This window comes from Muntiacus reevesi, chromosome 5, assembly GCF_963930625.1.
Source record: "Muntiacus reevesi chromosome 5, mMunRee1.1, whole genome shotgun sequence".
Lineage (NCBI taxonomy): Eukaryota > Metazoa > Chordata > Mammalia > Artiodactyla > Cervidae > Muntiacus > Muntiacus reevesi.
In genome coordinates, this window is record NC_089253.1 from 2771330 (window position 1) to 2793163 (window position 21834).

The 21834-nt window shown below is 40.1% G+C and overlaps 1 protein-coding gene across 2 annotated transcripts in view; it reads right to left on the bottom strand.

Moving 5' to 3' along the window:
• FAT3 (FAT atypical cadherin 3) overlaps window positions 1-21834 on the bottom strand; it is a 624278-nt gene that overhangs the window by 118760 nt on the left and 483684 nt on the right. For both annotated transcript variants that reach the window (XM_065936477.1, XM_065936476.1), the window contains exon 7: window positions 3015-3290. In XM_065936477.1, coding sequence (XP_065792549.1) covers window positions 3015-3290 — 276 coding nt within the window. The remainder of the gene's footprint in view (window positions 1-3014; window positions 3291-21834) is intronic.

The window sequence follows — 21834 nt, forward strand, 5'->3', positions numbered from 1 at the left end:
ATAAAGGTCCAGAGCTAAGAGAGAACCCTAACCACTGGGAAGATGAACCAAATCTTAATTTCTAAAATGTGACACTCCCACACTGCGATATGCCAAAGAACCTTGCCTGACTGCTTTCAAGTTTTCCCTGGTTTGCACATGGCAGAAGCTTAGTTCAGTTCTGTTCAGTCACTCAGTCATGTTTGACTCTTTGCGATCCCATGGGCTGCAGGATGCCAGGCTTCCCTGTCCATCATCAACTCCCAGAGCTTAGTAAAACTCATGTCCATTGAGTCGGTGATGCCATCCAACCATCTCATCCTCTGTCACCCCCTTCTCCTCCCGACTTCAATCTTTCCCAGCATCAGGGCCTTTTCCAGCAAGTCAGTTCTTTGCATCAGGTAGTCAAAGTATTAAGAGTTTCAGCTCCAACATCAGTCCTTTCAATGAATATTCAGGACTGATTTCCTTTAGGATGGACTGGTTGGATCTCCTTGCAGTCCAAGGGACTCTCAAGAGTCTTCTCCAGCACCATAGTTCAATTCTTCGGGGCTCAGCTTTCTTTATAGTCCAACTCTCACATCTGTACCTGACTATTGGAAAAAGCATAGCTTTGACTAGATGAACCTTTATTGGCAAAATAATGTCTCTGCTTTTTAATATACTGTCTAGGTTGGTCATAGCTTTTCCTCCAAGGAGCAAGTGTCTTTTAATTTCATGGCTACAGTCACCATGCAGTCACCAAAATCATCTGCAGTGATTTTGGAGCCCAAGAAAATAAAGTCTCTCACTGTTTCCATTATTTCCCCATCTATTTGCCATGAAGTGATGGCACCAGATGCCATGGTCTTAGTTTTCTTAATGTTGAGTTTTAAGGCAGCTTTTTCACCCTCCTCTTTCACTTTCATCAAGAGACTCTTTAGTTCTTCTTCACTTTCTGCCATAAGGGTGGTGTCATCTGCATATCTGAGGTTATTGATATTTTTCCCGGCAATCTTGATTCCAGCTTGTGCTGCATCCAGGCCAGCTTTTTGCATGATGTACTCTGCATATAAGTTAAATTAGCAAAGTGACAATATAAAGCCTTGATGTACTCCTTTCCCAATTTTGAACCAGTCGTTTTTTCCATGTCCAGTTCTAACTGCTGCTTCTTGACCTGCATACAGACTTCTCAGGAGGCAGGTCAGGTGGTCTGGATTCCCATCTCTTTAAGAATTTCCCACAGTTTGTTGTGATCCACACAGTCAAACAAGTCTCCTTTGGCGTAGTCAATAAAGCAAAAGTAGATGTTTTTCTGGAACTCTCTTGCTTTTTTGATGATTCAACAGATGTTGAGCTTGTGAGATGAGAGCAATTGTGTGGTAGTTTGACATTCTTTGGCATTGCCTTTCTTTGGGATTGGAATGAAAACTGACCTTTTCCAGTCCTGTGGCAGAAGCTTGCAACTAATCAATTCTATAACACATGATTTTGCTATAATTGTATGTAGCATTAATCCAATGTGTGCTTTTTTTCTTGTTCAGGTGTAGATCCCCTAACTTCAGAGAGGTTTGAAGAAATTAGAAAATCTACCGAGAAAGGCCCTATCCCTTACCCTCCCTTTAGATATAAGGGGAAGGGGTTTTCAAAAATTGTATCTGAAAGGAGTTCAGCAAAATGACTAAAAGGGCTTAGCTTGGAGAAAGGCAGCATAAAGAAGTTGCTTGCTCTAAACAGTTACATAAATGATAAATGATACAAGGTGAGCACACTGAACTCTGAGTTATTTAAGGAAAGAATGAACAGACATGGCTTGAAGAATGGTAAGAATGGTGTTAGTCACTGGGAGGGGATTTCTGTTCCTGAAGAGATATATGTAAATGCTAGCCAATGAGCATGCTAAGTTCCCTGTCTATAGACCAGTCTGCCCCACCTAAGGACCAAGCTGGACTCTGTATTTTGGGATTACTGAAATTTAGGTCTTTTCCATTCGAATGCCCAAGGGTGCAAGGGCTTTGTCTCTTTTATATCCTCAGTGCCTAGAATCGAACATAGTACACAGTGGGTGCTGGAGAAATATCTGTTCAATGAATGCATGAATGAGCAGCCAGAGGAATGCATCTCATGAACCCGAGTCCCTCCTCCATTCCCCGCACTCTCAGCTGGCAGCCACAGCCAGCGCCCCGGCACTCAGCTTTCCTCCTGCCCAGAGAGGTTTCCAGACTTGGAAAGAAGGAGCAGCACTTACTGGAACATTACCTCAGCTGCTTCAGAATTGACAGCATCTTAGTGCATCTTAGAGTCAATCTACAGAAACTAAGTCTCTGCCCTCCTACCCAGTCTTAAGGAACTCAGGGGTCTCTGATAGGTGGTAGCTGTGAAATTGCCCAGGGGGCTCTTCGGTAGTTAAAGGGACAGGTTTTAGGTCATAAACAAGTGTGTTTTCTTACTAACCTTTACTTCTCATTTATGCAAACTCGTTGAACTTTGCTTTAAAATGAAAGTGACTTCTACATAATTTGGAGACCGTATGAACCCAAATTTAGACTTATTTCTACAGGCTTTGGTGAGTTCTGAGATCACTTTTGTGAGCCAGTATTTATCGCTAGGTCCAATGCCAGTGCAATACGTAATAAATCAGTCCTCTAAATGCTTCTAAGGACTAAGGACTGTACAGGTCAAATAAATGATTACCCTTGTGATTATCTTCTCAAGGAACTTTTAAACTTTTCCACCAAATCTTCTGGACGCGAACCAATACCACAGCCTCGGAGATTTATGGAAACACAGCCTGTTCCTTCCCTCTCAAGTCAGGCTGTCATGAGCCTTTACTGTACAGTTCCTCTAATAGTTCAGTTTGGCAAAAATAGGGAGTCACTACATAACAATAGTAATTCCTCGCTGAAGTAAAAAGGCAAGAATGAAGGCAACCCTGCTGTGAAAAGATCACATTCACTACTACTTACAAAAGTCAAGGGCCCTGCCCGCCTGGCGGCTAAGGCGTGTGCCTTAAGCAGGTGCGTCCGCTAGGAGGGCATTAAGCAGTCTGGTCCTACCATTACGTGCAGGATGTGCTTGTCCTGCGCCTCATGGTCCAGCCTCTCCGCCGTGTAGAGGACGCCAGAGCTGGGATCTATGCGGAACTTCCTCATGCTGACCGAGTCGATGCTGCTATGGACGCTGTAGCTCAGCTTGTGCTTCTCGTCCCTGTCTGTGGCTTCAATCTGCAGGATTTCGGTATCTGGAAGCACATCCTCGGAAATGGTCACATCGTAACTTGGCTGAGAGAATTCTGGGCCGTTATCATTATTATCCAGCACTTTGATAAATACCTACAGTTAAAAGAAGACAAGAGTGATGACTGATGCCAATTTACTCACTGATAATAAAAGAGGCCCCCTCCCTCTCTCTTCCCTCTGTGTCCTTGGATCCCAGCTTCAAACAGCTGTTTTAATAAGTAGGGAGATTCTTATGAAAGCGTGCTGTAATTAGAGATTGACAATAAACCAGCATTTCACATTAACAGGAATATAAACTGTGAGGATCAATATTCTCACTATTAACTGAACAGATGAGATGACCCCAGGAGAATGATCACTCCAGAAGATTATCTGGGGCGCAATGTAGGACATCCCAAGGTGACCTCAGTTTGTTACGCTCCCATCATCACACATTCTGGTTATGTGCTCTTACTGCTCTAGAGTGGACTTGACGTGGAGGCAACGACAAGATAAGTAATGAGGAAGAGGCTAAGGAAAAAGAGGAGAGCGCAGAGGTGGTTCTCCTTCAGAGAGGTGTCTAGCGGGGAGCACGGTGCTAATGCCAATGGCAGCTAGAGCACAAAGGTCCCAAGTTGTTTCTCTTTAGGAAGCATTTTGTTTCCAAACTCTTCAGGAGAATTTTATAAAAGTCATAGCTGGATGAACCCTTTATTCATCACTCAACTTTGGCAATGATCAACTCATGACTAATCTGGCTTTATCTTTACACCTGTTCATTCCCATCTGCTCCCTTGTATTATTTTGAAGCACATCCTAGCCATCATGTAATTTCAGTGTACATCTCTGAAAGGCAAGGAGTCAAAGTAAACACACACATATCACACATACTCACACACACTCACAATACCACTACTGCATCTAAACAGAGAAAACAACGATTCCTTAGTGTCTTTAAATATTCAGTCGGTGTTCATACTTCTGTAATTGTTTTTAATGAGGTACATATGCTTGTGTGCTTGTGAGTGTATATTTTCATAGTTCCTTTTAACTATGATGCACAAACAAGGCACACGCACTGCACCTGATTAATGTCTCCTGCAGGCATCTCTTAATCTGTAGCTTCTCCCCCGACTTCTCCCTTGCAGTTTTCATGTTGCTGTTGTTGTTAATCAAAAAGCTGAGCTGCAGCTTCTTTTGTTCCCATAGTCTGAATTTTGCATATTGTATCCCTATAGTTTCGTTTTACATGTTCCTCTGTCCCCTGTATTTCTTATATTGGCAGTTTTATGCAGAAGACTTAATAAAATTCCCATTCAATTTCCTTCTTCTTTTTCTTTTTTTGTTGACAAAAGCCCCTCATGGGTCAAATTGTGTATTTCCATCTGGAGATACATAATATCTGGTTCTCTATCTTATTCTATGATACTAGCTGCTGATGATCATGACACAATGCTAATTCATTAAAGTGCAAAACAGCACCATTTTAATTCTATGATTTCTTCCTCAATTATTAGCTAGAATAGTTCTAAAAAGAAACTTCTCTTTAATTACTTGGTTACTCTGAAGTACACTTCTTGTAAGGGCTTTCTCAGTGGCTTAGCAGTAAAGAATCTGCCTGCAATGCAGGAGGTGGGGGTTTGATCCCTGGGTCGGGAAGATCCCCTGGAGGAGGGCAGGGCAACCCACTCCAGCATTCTTGCCTGGAGAATTCCATGGACAGAAGAGGCTGCTGGGCTACAGTCCGTGGGGTTGCACAGAGTTAGGACATGACAGAAGTGACTTAGCATGCACACATGTATACACACTTCATGTAGAAAAGGCCCATATTTACTGATGTACACATGGCCCTTCCTTGGCCTTCTCACGTGGGCTCTTGTGATGTTCTGACACAACCCAGGCAGAATTTGGTGGTTTTCTTGCTTTCCAGGAACTGCTACTGGTAACTTTTTCAGTCATCTTATACATATCCTTGCTCCATTCTTGATTTATCTATAACTTCAAGAAGTGTTGGTTTCTTTTTAGTTAGAAGTGACATTTAGAAACCATGATCCGGTACTAGGAATGCTTACTGCTGTCAGCTTTGGTATTTTTTAGCAGATTCAGCAGAGCATTTTTAATAATTACATCATGAGTTCATATTGATACTACCAATTCAAAACTAAGTTGTTAACGACTCTGTCCATCAGGGGACTGGCACAGCCCTGGGCCCGTTCCCCCCACCCCCGCCCCCTGCCATGCGGCCAACCACACTGGGAGCGACCTTGTCCACAGTGGGCCATTGGCCACTGCATGGCAGGGCCTGGCAGCTAACAGGCATGACAGCCAGCCTGCCCACCAGCACATCCACAGTAGCTGACTGCGCAACAAAAGAGCCCAGGCAACCCACACAGGAGGCATCACTAGAACATACAGCCCTTGTAACAAGAGGCTAGTATGCTGCCGGGCTGCAAAGGCCGTCTCCTGCACAATGCTACTTTTCCAAGATCGAGAAACATAACTGAACTACCTAACACATAAAACAAATATAGGAAATAAGGTACAATGAGGAGATGGAGAAAATGCCCTAAATGAAAGAACAAGACCAAACCCCAGAAGAATTAAGCAAAGAGATGAGCAATCTTCCACCATCGAGTTTAAGATGATGATCATAAAGAAGTTTAAAAAAAAAATAGATGAGCAGAGTGAGAAGTTTAACAAAGATTTAGAAAATATAAAGAAGAACCAAACAGAGATGAGGAATACAATAACTGAAGGAAAAAATACTCCAGAAGGAATCTACAGTAGATTAGGTAATGTGGAGAAAAGGATCAGGGAACAGGAAGATAGAGCAGTGGAAATTCCAAGCTGAACAGAAAAAACAAACAAACAAAAGAATTAAAAAAAATAAGAATAATTTAAGAGACCCCTGGGGCAACATAAAACACACTAATAAACACATTAAAGGTCCCAGAAAGAGAAGAGAGAGAAAAAGGGAGAAGATAGTATATTTGAAGATACACTAGCTGAAAACTTTTCTAACTTGGGAAGGGAAACAGACATCCATGTACAGGAAGCACAGAGAGTCCACAGCAAGACATATTATAATTAAAATACAAAAATTAAATATAAAGAGGGAACCTTAAGAGCAGTAGAGAGAAGCAACTAGTTACAAACAAGAAGACTCTAATAACACTATTAGCTGAGTTTTCAGCAGAAAACTTGCAGGCCAGAAGTAAATGGCATGATATATTCAAGTGCTGAGTGGAGGAAAAAAAATCTACCACTCAAAATAATCTATCTGGTAAGGTATCATTCAGAATTGAAGGGAAGTTTTAAAAGATAATCATAAGCTAAAGGAGTTCATCACCACTAAGACAACTTTACAAGAAATATTGAAAGGATTTCTTTAAGTGGACACAAAAAGGCCACAAATAGAAAATTTTTTTTAAAAAGCTATGACTGGAAAAACCTCACTGGAAAAGGCTCAATATAGGAAAGGTAGTGGATCAAAACAGTTATAACGCTCAGTAGGAAGGTGAAAAGACAAAAGTAATAAATCATCTTTTTCTACAATAAGTAGATAAGTAATATATATAAAAAAAAAGATGTACAATGTGTTGCCAAAAATGTGGGAGCAAAGGAGTAAAAAATGAAGCCTGTTAAAATGCATTCAAGCTTAAGAAATAATGAACTTAAAATCAATACCCATACATAAAGATGTTATATATAAATCTCATGGTAACCACAAATCAAAAGCCTAAAATAAACACACACACAAAAATAATAATAAAGAGAAAAGAATCCAAATAAACACTAAAGATAGTCATCAAATCACAAGGGAAGATTGCAAGGGAAGAAAAGGAATAAAGTAGAACTACAAAAACAATCAGAAAACAATTAACAAAATGACAGTAAGTACATGTTTATCAATAATTAAATGAAAATAGACTAGACACTCCTACAAAAGACATAGAGTGATGGGATGGATAAAATAAGACAAGACCTACAGACATGCTGCCTACAAGAGACTCATTTCATATCTAGAAATACACACACACTGAAAGTGACAGAATAGAAAAAGGTGCACCATGCAAATGGAAATCAAAAGAAAGCCGTAGCAGCAGGACTTAGACAAAATAAACTTTAAAACAAAGACTGCAACAAGACACAAAGAAAGACATTACATAATGTTAAGGGAATCAATCCAACAAAAAGATAATAAATGCAAAGAGGCATTTATCCAACATGATTTCGTTATCACTCAGTCACTAAATCATGACTGACTCTTCTGTAACCCCATGGACTATAGTCCCTCTGTCCACAGGATTTCCCAACAAGAATATTGGAGTGGGTTGCCACTTCCTTCTCCAGGGAATCTTCTCAATCCAGGGACTGAATCCACATCTCCTAAATTTTCAGGTGGATTTTCACCACTGAGTGACCAGGGAGGCCAATTAAGCACATAAATACACATAGCAAATATTAACAAACATGAAGGGAGAGAATAGCAGGGGACTCTAACACTCCACTTAAATCAATGCATAGATCATCCAGGCAGAAAACCAGTAAGAAAACATTGGCCTTAAATGACACATTAACCGGATGAACTTAATTCATATATATTATATATATAATATATATCGCTCTCTCTCTATATATATATACATATATATATATATATAGAACATTCCACTCAAAAGCAGCAGAATACACATTCTTTTCATGTGCACATGCACATGGAATATTCTCCAGGAGAGATCACATGCTAGGCTAGAAAATAAGTCTCAGCAAGTTTAAGAATACTGAAACAATATCAAGCATCCTTTACAACCACTACAACATGATACTAGAAATCAACCACAACAACAACAACAACAAACTGCAAAAAAACCCACAAGTATGTGGAGTCGAAACAGTACGCTACTAAACAACCAATGGTCCCTGAAGAAATCACAGGAAGAAATAAAAAAAATGCCTGGAGACAAATGAAAATGGAAATACAATGATCTAGCATCTATGGGACACAGCCAAAGCAATTCTAAGAGGGAAGTATATAATGATATAAGTCTACCTCAAGAAACAAGAAAAACCTTTGACCAGACTCATCAAGAAAATAAGGGAGAGGGCCCAAATAAATAAAATTAAAAATGAAAGGGATGTTACAGCTCATGACACAGAAATACAAAGGATCATAAGAGATTATTATGACAAATTTTATGTCAGTAAAATGGACAACCTAGAGGTAATACATAAATTCCTAGAAACTTATAATCTTCTAAGACTGTATCAGGAAGATAGAAAATATGAACAGATCAATTATCAGCACTGAAACTGAATCAGTATTAAAAAAAAAACAACTGCCAACAAACAAAAGTGTAGGGCCAGATGGCATCACAGAACTCTACAATACATTTCAAGAGTCAGTATCTATGCTTCTCAAAATATTCCAAAAAATTGAAAAGGAAGGAATGCACCTGAATTCATTCAATGAGGCTGGCAGAACCCTGGTACCAAAACCAGACAAAGACACCCCTCAAAAGAAAATTACAGGCCAATATTACTGGTGAACAAGGATGCAAAAATCTTCAATAAAATATGAGCAAAATGAATTCAACAATAAATTAAAAAGATCATACAGCATGATCAAGTTAGATTTATCCCAGGAATGGAAGGATGGGTGGTTCAATAACCACAAATCAGTCAGTGTGATCCACCACATTAACAAATTGAAGAATAAAAATCGTATGATCATCTCAGTAGATGCAGCAAAGGGTTCTGACAAAATTAAACATAAATTTATTACAAAAAAGGTCAACAAAGTGAGTATAGAGGGAACACATCTCAACAAAATAAAGACTGTGCTGGACAAACCTACAGACAATATCATAATAAACGGTGAAAACAGGAAAGCACTTCCTCCAAGATGAGGAGCAAGGCAAGGACGCCCACCCTTGCCACTTTCAAAACTGGAAAATCCTTTTACATCTTAGAAATCCTAGCCACAGAAATCAGACAAGAAATTAAATATGTCAAATTGGAAAAGAAGTATAAGTGTCACTGTTTACACGTGATATGATACTAAATTCAGTAAAGTTTCAGGATACAAAATTAATGTAAATAAACCTGCATTTCTATAAACAGTGAACTATCAGAAAAAGAATGTAAGAGAACAATCCAATTTACAATTGTATCAAAAAGAGTAAAATGCTTAGGAATAAATCTAACTAAGGAGGTAAAATGAACTGAACTGAACTGAACTGAAGGAGATAAATGACCGGTACTCAGAAAATTACAAGACCCTGACAAAGGAAGTTGAAGATGACACAAAAAGATGGAAAAACAAATCATCTTCTTGAATTGAAAGAATTAATACTGTCAAAATGACCATGTTACCCAAGGCAATCTACAAATTGAAATGCAATCCCTATTTAAAGGGCACTTTTCACAGAACTAAAACAAATATTTCTGAAATTTGTACAGATAGCCAAAACAACCTTGAGAAGAAAGAACAAAGCTGCAGGCATCATATTCTCTGACTTCAAACTATTCTACAAAGCTACACTAAACAATGAGGTATGGTACCTCATCAAAACAGAGACAGAGAGCTCAATGGAACAAAACAGAGAACCCAGAAATAAACCTATGCTTATATGGTCGATTAATCTATGACAAAGGAGGCAAGACTGTTTAACTGGGAAAGGTGAACCTCTTCAATAAATGGTGCTGGCAATACTGGACAGCTATACGCAAAACAAATTGAATTATTGATACTTTCTTATACCATATAAAAAATAAACTCAGAAGGATTAAAGACTTAAATGTAAGACCTGAAAGCATAAAACTCTTAGAAGAAAACATAGGCAAAATACACTTTGACACTGGGCTTAGCAGTATATTTTTTGTATACGTCTCCTTAGGCTGTGGGAATGAAAGCCAAAAAAAAAATCTAAACAAAAAGAAACTGGACTACATCAAACTGAAAAACATTTGTGTAGCAATGGAAACTATCAACAAAACAAAAAGACAACCTACTGAATGGGAGAAGATATTTGCAAATGCTATATCTGATAAGGGGTTAATAAGCAAAATGTACAAAGAACTCATACAACTCAACATCAAAAACCCAATCTGATTAAAAAATAAGCAGAGGACCTAAATAGACATGCTTCCAAAGAAGACATACAGCTGGCCAACAGACACCTGAAAAGGTGCTCAACATCACTAATTGTCAGGAAAGTGCAAATAAACCACAATGAGATATCACCTCACACCTGTCAGAATGACTTATCAAAAAGACCACAAATAACAAATATTGGTGAGGAGGGTGAGAAAATGAAACTCTCATGCACTATTAGTAGGAATGTAAATTGGTGCAGCTGCTATGGAAAACAGTATGCAGGTTCCTAAAAAAATTAAAAAACAGAACTGCTATATGATCCAACAATTCCACTTCTGGGTATTTTTCTGATGAAAACAAGAACAGTAATTTTAAAAGACATGTTCTCTTATGCTCATTTCAGCATCATTTACTATAGCCAAGATATGGAAGCAACCATATATATATATATATATATATATATATATACACACACACACACACACAGAGATACAGATTGTTTTAATGGAATACTACTCAGCTATAAAAAATAATGAAATCTGGCCCTTTGTGACAATGTGGATAGCTGTAAAGAATATTATGCTAATGAAATAACTCAGAGAAAGACAAATACTGTGTAACTTCATTTATATGTGGAATCTGAAAAACAAACATAAAAGAAAAAATGAACAAAACAAATACAAACACACCACAAAAAAAAAAACCCAAAACAAAAACAACCGTAACAAAACAGCAACAGACTCATAGAAACAGAGAATAAATTGGTAGTTGCCAGAGAGGACAGAAGTGAGGATTTAAGTGAAATAAGTTAAAGGGATTAAGAGGTACAAACTTCCAGTAACAAAATAAATCACAAGGGTGTAAAGTGATGTAATGCAAAGGGAATAGAGTTGACAATATTATAGCAACTTTTCATGGTGACAAGTTGGAAGTAGACTTACTGTGGCAATCATTCTGTAATGTATAAAAATACTGAGATACTATGCTGTATACCTGAAGTTAATACAATATTGCAAGTCAATTATACTGCAATAAAAAACAAAGCAAAAACAATATTAAGGTACCCGTCAAGGTTTTTACATAATCTCATTCCTTTTACATGTGTATCTTCTTTCTCCCATGATGACATTTCTCATGTGCAATGACATCATCATACTTATTCACCTGTCTGAATATTCACTTGTCTGAAATAATGTTCCACAAAGTCTCTGAATAACACCAATATTGTTATTATAATTACAATTATGGTCATTCAAATTGATCTAATATTCTTTTGCAGTTCTTTTTGGCCTTTAGATTTATTCCACTAGGGATATATGGTCAAATTAGTAGGTGTAAAGTCATATAGAAGAGTTTACCCTGGGCATACATGCTTCCAACTGGATACACATATAAATTTGTTTGCTTCCATTTACTTTCAAATTTTTGACTTGTTTTTTTAACATTTAATTTCATTTTATATTATATGCAAAATTACCAGTGTTAAATTTACAGAAAAGTTATAGTCAAGCTTAGCTTCGTTATTTTCCCTTTTCTTGTATTCCCTTCTCCTACAAGCAACCATTTTTTCCAGTAATGTTCTATTTTATCCATCTACTTTTGGAGAAGGAAATGGCAACCCACTCCACTATTCTTGCCTGGAGAATCCCATAGATGGAGGAGCCTGGTGGGCCATAAACATATTGTATACACTTCCCCTGAACAAGCTATTTTACCTAACATTTTATCAGTAGTTCTCAACCAAGGAGGGCTTTGTCTCCCAGAGTCACTTCACGATGTCTGGATTGGTTTTCAGTTGTCACAACCTGGGGGTAGTTCTCCTAGAACCTGACGGGCAGAGGGCAGGGGAGCTGCTCAACATTCTCTAACGTGCAGGTGGGCGCTGAGGCCGGAGGCAGATGGCCCCTCAGCACCAGGGTGAAGGGGTTGGAGGTGGCTCCCTGTGGAAACAGCAACAGCAGGCTAGTTGAGAGAGGAGCTCGGCCCCGCCCAGACAGCATACAATGGCCCACATATCCTCATTCGCAGTCAGGAAACCTCCCCAGCTACCCAGCTACGCAAGCACAGACGGGCGCCTTGGAGGTCCAAGGGGCGTGATGCTAACTTCTGCCAAGCTAGCTTCTTCGGTGGAGCCCACCTTGGCTAATAGATGCGTGGGAGGACCTGAGACATAGCAGATATGGACTCTGAACCAGGCAAGTCAGAATGACTGGCCAGGGGAAACCTGGAAGAAATGCCCCATTGAGTCACCTAAACTGTCACGCGGGCATGACTCTCTGAGTGCGCCCGCGTTGTCTGTCCACACACATGCACTGTACACTTTTCCCTCCTAATAAGTACTTGTTCACCACTTTCTTTGTGGGAATTCTTTTTCTGCAAAGCCAGAGGGTGAGGGCCTTGTTACTGACCCTTGGTCTGGCGGCTAGGATGCAGCGCTCTGACTGCAGCCCGAACTCATCTCTGGCCGGGGACCGAAGCCCTGCCTCAAGCTGCTGCAGGCTGCGGCCAGCTGAAGTCAGCCGCTCGCAATAAAGAGCTATCTGACTCAAAAGGTCAACAATGTCGCTGCTTCATATCATGAAGACCATGCCACAACGGTGCAGAAATAATCTTCCAAGGGTAGATGTACTATAATTAATCCAACCAGCCCTCTACTGATGTTCATTTAAGATGTTTACTATTTTTGCTCTTAGAATGAGCATGCAATAAAGAGCCTTGTGTCTGTATTTTCATAGTTTTGCTAACATGTATTTGTTCCCTAAAGTTGGGATTTCTAGCTCAAAGGAGAAATGCTTATGATTTTATGAAACACTTCCTATATTTCTGTGCCCATAAGTTTGATCACTTGGCATTTCTATGGTTATATACAAGAATGACGGCCCTCTCATAGTCTTACCAACAGAGCATGCAGCAAAATTTTTGGCCAATCTAATAGATGAGAAATGGCAGCTCAGTGTTATTTAGAATTTTCCTTTCTCTTATTACAAGTGAGGTTGAGGGTCTTTTCATACGTTTAAGAACCGTTTGCTCCACTGTCTCCGAGAAAGGCCAGAGCCACAGCAGCACTTTCCCACCTCAGTTCTCCCATCCTGAGCTCAGGGGACATCCCTGATGGTGCCCCTGGGGGAGGGCCTGGATGAGGGGGGTGGAGGTTTTCATTCCTGGCTTGCAGGACCCTACACCCAGCCGGATGCCCTCCCCTGACCCCAACCTACCCTTAGGAGCACACTCACCTTACCCTCAGGAGCACACATGCACTTCTTTTCCTGTTAAAACTATCAGCTCATTCTTCTATGGGTTAGGTAGTCCTTGTTTCTGTTTATTTTGGAAGCATGATATAAATTTCCAATGTTGTCAACTTTGTCATTTATTTTTATTTTGTTCATGGAAACCTTTTTTTTGTCATGCAAAAGTTTTTGTTTTATTTTCATGTAGTTGAATACGTCAATCTTTTCCCTGATTGTTTCTGGATGTTAAATCATAGTTTTACATTCCCAGGTTTTGGTGATCACATATTTTTCAAAAATAGAATTTAAATGTTTCTTTTTCTTATGTTTTAATCTCTAATCCATTTGGAATTTCTCCTAGCATATTATGTGAGGAAGGAGGCCAGTTTTATTTTTTTTCCGCATGACTCTCCATTTATTTCAATGATAATTTCTAGAAGACTACTACTTCCCCACAGATTTGAGTAGCCACTTTTACGCTGTACTAAATTTACATATGCAAATAGTATATTTCTGGCTTTTCTATTTTGTTCCATTGGCTTATCTGTCTTCTTGCATCAACATCAAAATGTTTTAATTATACAGCCTTCATAGTATTTTTTTTTCCATCCAGTTTCTGGAGACATAACTGACATAAAGCACTGTGTAAGTTTAAGATGTACAGCATAATGATTCCACTTCATGTAAATCATGCAGTGATTATCAGAATGAGTTTAGTGAACATCTATCATCTCATATAAATACAAAGCTAAAGAAATAGGAAATACATTCTTCACCGTGATATGAACTCTTAGGATTTATTCTCAACAAATTTCATGTATAACATATAGAAGTATTAATTATATTTGTTGTGTTGCACATTACCTCCCTAGTACTTATGTATCTTATAATTGGAAGCTTGTACCTTTTTCTTAGACTTCCCAGGTGGCTCAGCGGCAAAGAATTCTGCCTGCCAATGCAGGAGCCGCAGGAGACATGGGTTTGATCCTCGGGTCAGGAAGATCCCCTGGAGGGGGAAATGGCAACCTGCTCCAGTACTCTTGCCTGGAGAATCCCATGGACAGAGGAGCCTGGTGGGCTACAGGCCACAGGGTTGCAAAGAGCTGGACACGACTGAGCGACTGAGCACACACACAGGACAAGACGAGACCTTTTTTTGTACCTTCATCCAGTTCCCCCTCTTCCTACCACCTGCCTCTGGTAGCCACGACTATGACCTGTTTTTCTATGAATTCATCTGTTTGTTTTTGAAGTATAATTGACCTATGGGGGTCCCCAGTGGCTTAGCAGTAAAGAATCTGCCTGCAGTGCAGGAACCACAGAAGACCTGAGTTCATCTCTGGGTGGAGAAGATCCCCTGGAGGAGGGCATCGCAACCCACTCCAGTATTCTTGCCTGGAGAATCCCATGGACAGAGAAGCCTGGCTGGCTAAAGTCTATGGGGTCACAACAACTCGAATGACAGCATGCAAAACTGACCTACAGCACTATGCTACTTCCTGGTGTGTAAATAGTGATTCAATATTTTCTTTATACACATTTTAATTATTTGGAAAAGCTAAACCCTAAGTTTTTTTTTGTTTTTTTTTTCAGGATTTTCCTGGCTATTCTTGCTTACTATTCTTCTAAATTAATTTATAATCAACTTATTGAACCTGACAAACCAATAGCATTTTAAATTTAGATTATGTTAAAAGTACAGGATAATTAAGGGAGAACTAATTTCTTAATGATAGAGTCTTTCTATCCAAGAATATAGTTTGTCTTTTTTCCTTTGTTCAAATCTACTATTTTTTCAGTAGTGTTTTACTTTTCCACAAATAGGCTTTGGACACTTTTAAACTTTATATATATATGTGCTAACCTAGATGGGTTCTTTTCATTACACATTTTCCCTGTTTTTTATTTTTTTGGTGGGGGGGAGGTTAACTATATATGTAGGCTATTAGAGTTTGTTAAATTTATAACTTGTTACTTTACTACTTTTCCTATCTTTTAAAGTAGCTCCATTCACTCCTTGGAACGTTTCAGATATGTAACTACACTGTATACAAATAGAGATCAGATTACCTTTGTCTTTACAATTCTTATCATACAAATTGCTTTATCTTAGCTAACTGCTTTGGTGGATACTTACAGCATACTGTTAAAACAGTAGTGAAAACAGTGATATTCTTGTCTTATCCCTAATAAGAAAGCCTTTAGTTGGTTCTCCATTAAATAATAGGCAGGCTTTTGGCTGCAGTCTAAAAAATTACTTACTTTTAGAAACATAATTTAGTCAGATCATGGTTGTTCTTATAAATACCTGTACTATACATCACTTTGGTGGATCGTTTTTGAGAGAGAGGAAAAGGGTGGTACCATGACTTATGTGCCAGGATGACTTGCCATGGGGTGAGCTTGAATGCAAACAATCTTTGCTTCTAGTTTATGGTAGAAAAATTTCAGAGAAGTGTGATGGAGGAATTTTGGGCATTGTTTTATCTCCACTGTATTTGGAAAGCCATACTCGATTCTTTGAATGCCATTTATTTCCTTTAAAAGTTCCAGTTAACTTAGCCAAGATGCTAAAATATTTGTGTTCACAGAAGCTGTTACATTAATGGGATAAAAGAGCCTTTCTGGCCAGCAAGCCTGCCCTGACCTTCCTGAAGTTTCAAAGTTGACGTGCTCTTGAAAAGCTTGCCTCTTTCTGCTTGCTTTGTCCTGAGCCTAATCTACAGTCAGAACAAGTGTTTCTCTGTAAAAGACTTCCTTTTCCTCATTTGCTTTTTATTTCCCACAGTTGGGGCCATTTGTGAGCTCCTGAACAACCAAACAAAGCGAAGTAACTTTCAAAGATGTTGTGTTCAAAATGGTAATTGAAAGGCCTACAGAAGCACAGTGCGCTCGGAGCAGAGGGACCCTGAGTGTGGGAAGTCTCTTCTGCGCTGGTTTCAGGGCTGCCCAGCACACACACTCCGGGTTCTGCAGGCTCGTCCGAGCCAAGTCTGGGGAGATGCCGAGCCTCGCTTCACAAAGACTCGTGGCATGAAGTGTCCACGGGGTGAGCTGAAGGGTAAGGCCTCTGTCTTTTATTAGAACCGATTAAATCCTGAATTACTGAATATTCTGCCTCTGTCTGCATTCAGAACAACATCTAAAACACTCCACAGTTGTAATTTCAAGGATGATGCCTCTCGTATCCCTTCCAAGCTTGCAAGACCTGTTTTTGAACGCATTAAGAAGAAAAATCACATCAGCATGTGCTTGTTTTCCAGTTTATCAACTTATATCATATTCATTTCTTCAACTTTACTTTCTTTAGCTTATCAACGCGACAAATGAGAATCAGAGATGTTAAGCAATTTGTCCAAGTCCTAACGGCAAGGCCACACTCAAACCGAGGTCTCATGGAGCCAAATTCTGCAGCATTCCATTAGAGCATTTCCATGTGTGCTTAAACTGTTGTTGTTTAGTTGCTTAGTCATGTCTGACTCTTTTACGACCTCATGGACTGTAGCCTGCTAGGCTTCTCTCTCCATGGGATCTTGCAGGCAAGAATACTGAAATGAGTTGCCATTCCACCCACCAGGGGGATCTTCCTGACCCAGGGATCGAACTCCTGTTTCCTGCATTAACAGGCAGATTCTACCCCTGAGCCACCAGGGAAGCCCACATTGAAATTATATACAAATTAATTATAAATGCACAAACATGATGTTCCGTTACACAAAAATCCTGATTTACAAAATGGCTAACTGACATGACCATTCTCATTTCAGGAACATTAATCTTGAGATTATTCTGAACAGAAAGTGTCCTGTTGCCTTTACAATTGGAATCCGTTTTCAAGAACTGATTTGCTCATAAGTTGTCAGGCATGGATCCACTATATTCAGTGAGATTTTATCATTATTTTAACATAAAGTCTCACAGTAGAGTTGGCTTGCTGCCTTATTTCATTTATTTAATTGCACTTATTCCAGCATTGTCCTAACCTAAATATACAAGGAAGCTTTGCGCCCCTGCCCTTTTCATCTTCTAAGAAGGAGATGATGTTAAAGGAAACAAAAGATAAACCCAAAGAGAGCATCCCTCGATCCAGAGCATCATGGCGCAGCATGAGTTGTCATTTTCGTTGTTTAATTGTTCAGTTGTCTATGGCTCTTTTGTAACCCCATGGACTGTAGCCCACCAGGTTCCTCTGTCCATGGGATTTCCCAGGCAAGAATACTGGAGCAGGTTGTCATTTCTTTTTGGGGATCTTCCCGACCCAGGGATCAAACCAGAAACCCCAGGATTGGCAGGCAGATTCTTTACAACTGAGCTATCAGGGAAGCCCTGAAGCAGCATTAACACGAGTGATCTGTTTTTATCCTCTACCCCCTTTTAAGCAGGTGCAAGTTGGAGGAAAAGGCTAAGACAAAGTTTGAATCTTGAAGGTTAAAATTGAAAGTGTTAGTCGTTCAGTCGCATCTGACTCTTTGCAACCCCATGGATTGTAACCCGTCAGGCTCCTCTGTCCATGGGATTTCCCAGGCAAGAAGACTGGAGTGGGTAGCCATTCTCTTGGCCAGGGGATCTTCCCAACCCAGGGATGGAACCCAGATCTCCCGCATTGCAGGCAGATTCTTAACTGTTTGAGCCATTCTTTTTATGGAAGGAGGCCAACCAGAACTCCCAACATCACCTAGAGATAAAAGAGGAATGGAATCCCTGTGGTTGTCATATGCAAGGCTAACCTAGGAATGCACATCATGGACCTCCCAGCCCCAGAGAGCACAGACCCACTGGCAGGAAGACTTAGTGGTCAATCTCAATTAACTGCTTTGTGGGGCTTAAGAAATGTGGGAATGATCTGAAAGGGACTTTTAATCTCAGGTTTGGCTGTGGAGCAAACAAATACAAGCTGATTTTCATATCTTTATAAATCAAAGCAGGACTCAAATAAGGAAAGCATATTAAAACCACAAAAGCACATATCACGAGTCCCTGAATTAAATCAGTGTAATTTTGAAATTATTATTCGGGCATGCATATCTCTGTTGCCTTTCATAAATAACAATAACCCCCCCACACACACAGAATTTATAGCTAGTAGGTATATTATTCGATTTTAAGTTGAGAAAAGATTATAGTAATAAAACCTACATGTGTCTGGCAGGTCACAGATCTCAAGATACCTCATAGTATCTTATTTTATTCCTACAATAACCCATGAAGTATGTAAGATCTTATTCCCATTATGCTGGAGAAACTGAGTCTCACAGAGATGAGGCTCCCTTCTGTGGTAAGAAATTGGTTTAGGATTGACTTTGAACAAGGGTCACCTAATTGAGGGTTAATGCTTCTTCCACTAGACAAAAGGCTTCCCCTAATGAATTAACCAGTATACTTTGCATATATAGATATGTAGGAGAAAGTTCCTGAGATGGTACCTGATTTTGAGTAGGAAGAAATGGGTTTGTATGATATCTCTTTACCCGTGTCCACCTAGGACAGCCGCCTAACCTGTCTGTGCCTCAGTTTCTCACTGGAAAATCAATATCATGATAAAACTTGATTTAACCACTCCCAGGATGTCAGGCAAATGAAACTTAGAATGATGCCAATTAATTGTGCAAATAACAAGTGATACATATTACTATAAATTTTTATCCATTGGTCTTTTAGGAGAGGCAGGTTCTCAGCTCAGTTCAGTTCTTTCCCTCAGTCGTGTCTGACTCTCTGTGACCCTGTGGACTGTAGCACGCCTGGCTCCTCTGTCCATCACCAACACAGTGGTTATAAGGTCACAAGGAGCAGGAGGAGAGGGCAGGAAGAGCCGAGAGAGAAGCACTGAAATACGTGCAATACCACATGTGAAACGGACGGCAAATGGGAAGTCACTGTGTAACACAGGGAACTCAGCCTGGTGGTCTGCTACGACCTGGAGGGGCAGGATGGGGTGGGAGGCAGGAGGGAGGTTCAAGAGGGCGGGAACATATGTGTGCCTGGGGCTGATGCATGTTGATGTACAGCAGAAACCAAAACAGCATTGGAAAGCAAATTTTGTTGTTCGTTGCTGTTCAGTCACTTAATCGTGTCCAACTCTTTGTGACCCCATGGACTGCAGCACGCCAGGCTTCCCTGTCCTTCACTATCTCCCGGAGTTCACTCAAACTCATGTCCATTGAGTTGGTGATGCCATCCAACCATCTCATCCTCTGTCATCCCCTTCTCCTCCTGCCCTCAATCTTTCCCAAGCATCAGTCTTTTCCAGTGAGTCGGTTCTTCACATCAGGTGGCCAAAGTATTGGAGTTTCAGCTTCAGCATCAATCCTTTCAATGAATATTCAGAACTGATTTCCTTTAGGATGGACCGGTTGGATCTCCTTGCATTCCAAGGAACTCTCAAGAATCTTCTCCAACATCACAGTTCAAAAGCATCATTTCTTTGCTGCCCAGCCTCCTTTATGGTCCAACTCTCACATCCATATATAACTACTGGAAAAAACATAGTTTTGACTAGATGAACCTTTGTTGGCAAAGTAACGTCTCTGCTTCTTAATATACTGTCTAGGTTGGTCATAGCTTTTCATCAAGGAGCAAATATTTTTTTAATCTCATGATTGCAGTCACCATCTGCAGTGATTTTGGAATCACTGAAAGAAAATAAAGTCTCTCACTGTTTCCACTGTTTCCCCATCTATTTGCCATGAAGTGATGGGACCAGATGCCATGATCTTAGTTTTCTGAATGTTGAACTTTAAGCCAATTTTTTCACTCTCCTCTTTCACTCTCATCAAGAGGCTCTTTAGTTCTTCTTCACTTTCTGCCATAAGGGTGGTGTCATCTGCATACCTGAGGTTATTGATATTTCTCCCGGCAATCTTGATTCTAGCTTGTGCTTCATCCAGTCCAGCATTTCTCATGAGGTACTCTGGATATAAGTTAAATAAGCAGGGTGACAATATGCAGCCTTGACATACTCCTTTTCCTATTTGGAACCAGTCTTTTTTCATGTCCAGTTCTAACTGTTGCTTCTTGACCTGCATACAGACTTCTCAGGAGGCAGGTCAGGTGGTCTGGTATTCCCATCTCTTGAAGAATTTTCCAGTTTGTTGTGATCCACACAGTCAAAGGCTTTAGCACAGTCAATGAAGCAGAAATAGATATTCTTCTGGAATTCTCTTGCTTTTTGTATGATCCAACAGATGTTGGCAATTTGATCTCTGGTTCCTCTGCCTTTTCTAAATACAGCTTGAACATCTGGAAGTTCTTGGTTCATGTACTGTTGAAGACTGGCTTGGAGAATTTTGAGCATTACTTTGCTAGCATGTGAGGTGAGTGCAATTTTGCGGTAGTTTGAGCATTCTTTGGCATTGCCTCTCTTTGCGATTGGAATGAAAACTGTGGCCACTGCTGAGGTTTCCAAATTTGCTGGCATAGTGAGTGCAGCACTTTAACAGCATCATCTTTTAGGATTTGACATAGCTCAGCTGGAATTTCATCACCTCCACTAGGTTTGTTTGTAATGATGCTACCTAAGGCCCACTTGACCTCACATTCCAGGATGTCTGCCTCTAGGTGAGTGATCACACCATCATGGTTATCTGGGTAATTAAGATCTTTCTTGTACAGTTCTTCTGTGTATTGTTGCCACCTCTTCTTAATATCTTCTGCTTCCATTAGGTCCATACCATTTCTGTCCTTTACTGTGCCCCACAAGAGACTGAGCCAGACTTGCCTGTGAGTGTCCAGGAGTCTCTGGCAAAGGCGTGGGTTGACAATGGCCTGCGGTGGGGTCGGGGGCTCTGAATACAACAGTCCTGGCATAAGTCCTTTTGAAGGAGGTCACTATTACTGCCATTATCCCTCAGGCCAAACTATAGGTAGGGAACACAGACCCACCTATCAACAGGAAATTGGACTAAAGATTTACTGAGCATGGCCCTACCCATCAGAGCAAGACTCAGATTCCCCTACAGCGAGTCCCTCCCATCAGAAAGCTTCCACAAGCCTCTTATCCTTGTCCATCAGAGGGCAGACAGAATGAAAACCACAATTACAGAAAACTAACCAAACAATACTTGGATCACAGCCTTTTCTAACTCAATGAAACTATGAGCCATGCCGTGTAGGGCCACCCAAGATGCATGGGTCATGGTAGAGAGTTCTGACAAAATGTGGTCTGCTGGAGAAGGGAATGGCAAACCACTTCAGTATTCTTGTCTTGAGAACCCCATGAACAGTATGAAAAGGCAAAAAGATAGGACACTGAAAGATGAACTTCCAGGTTGGGAGGTGCCCAATATATTACTGGAGAAGAGTGGAGAAACAGCTCTAGAAAGAATGAAAAGGCTGA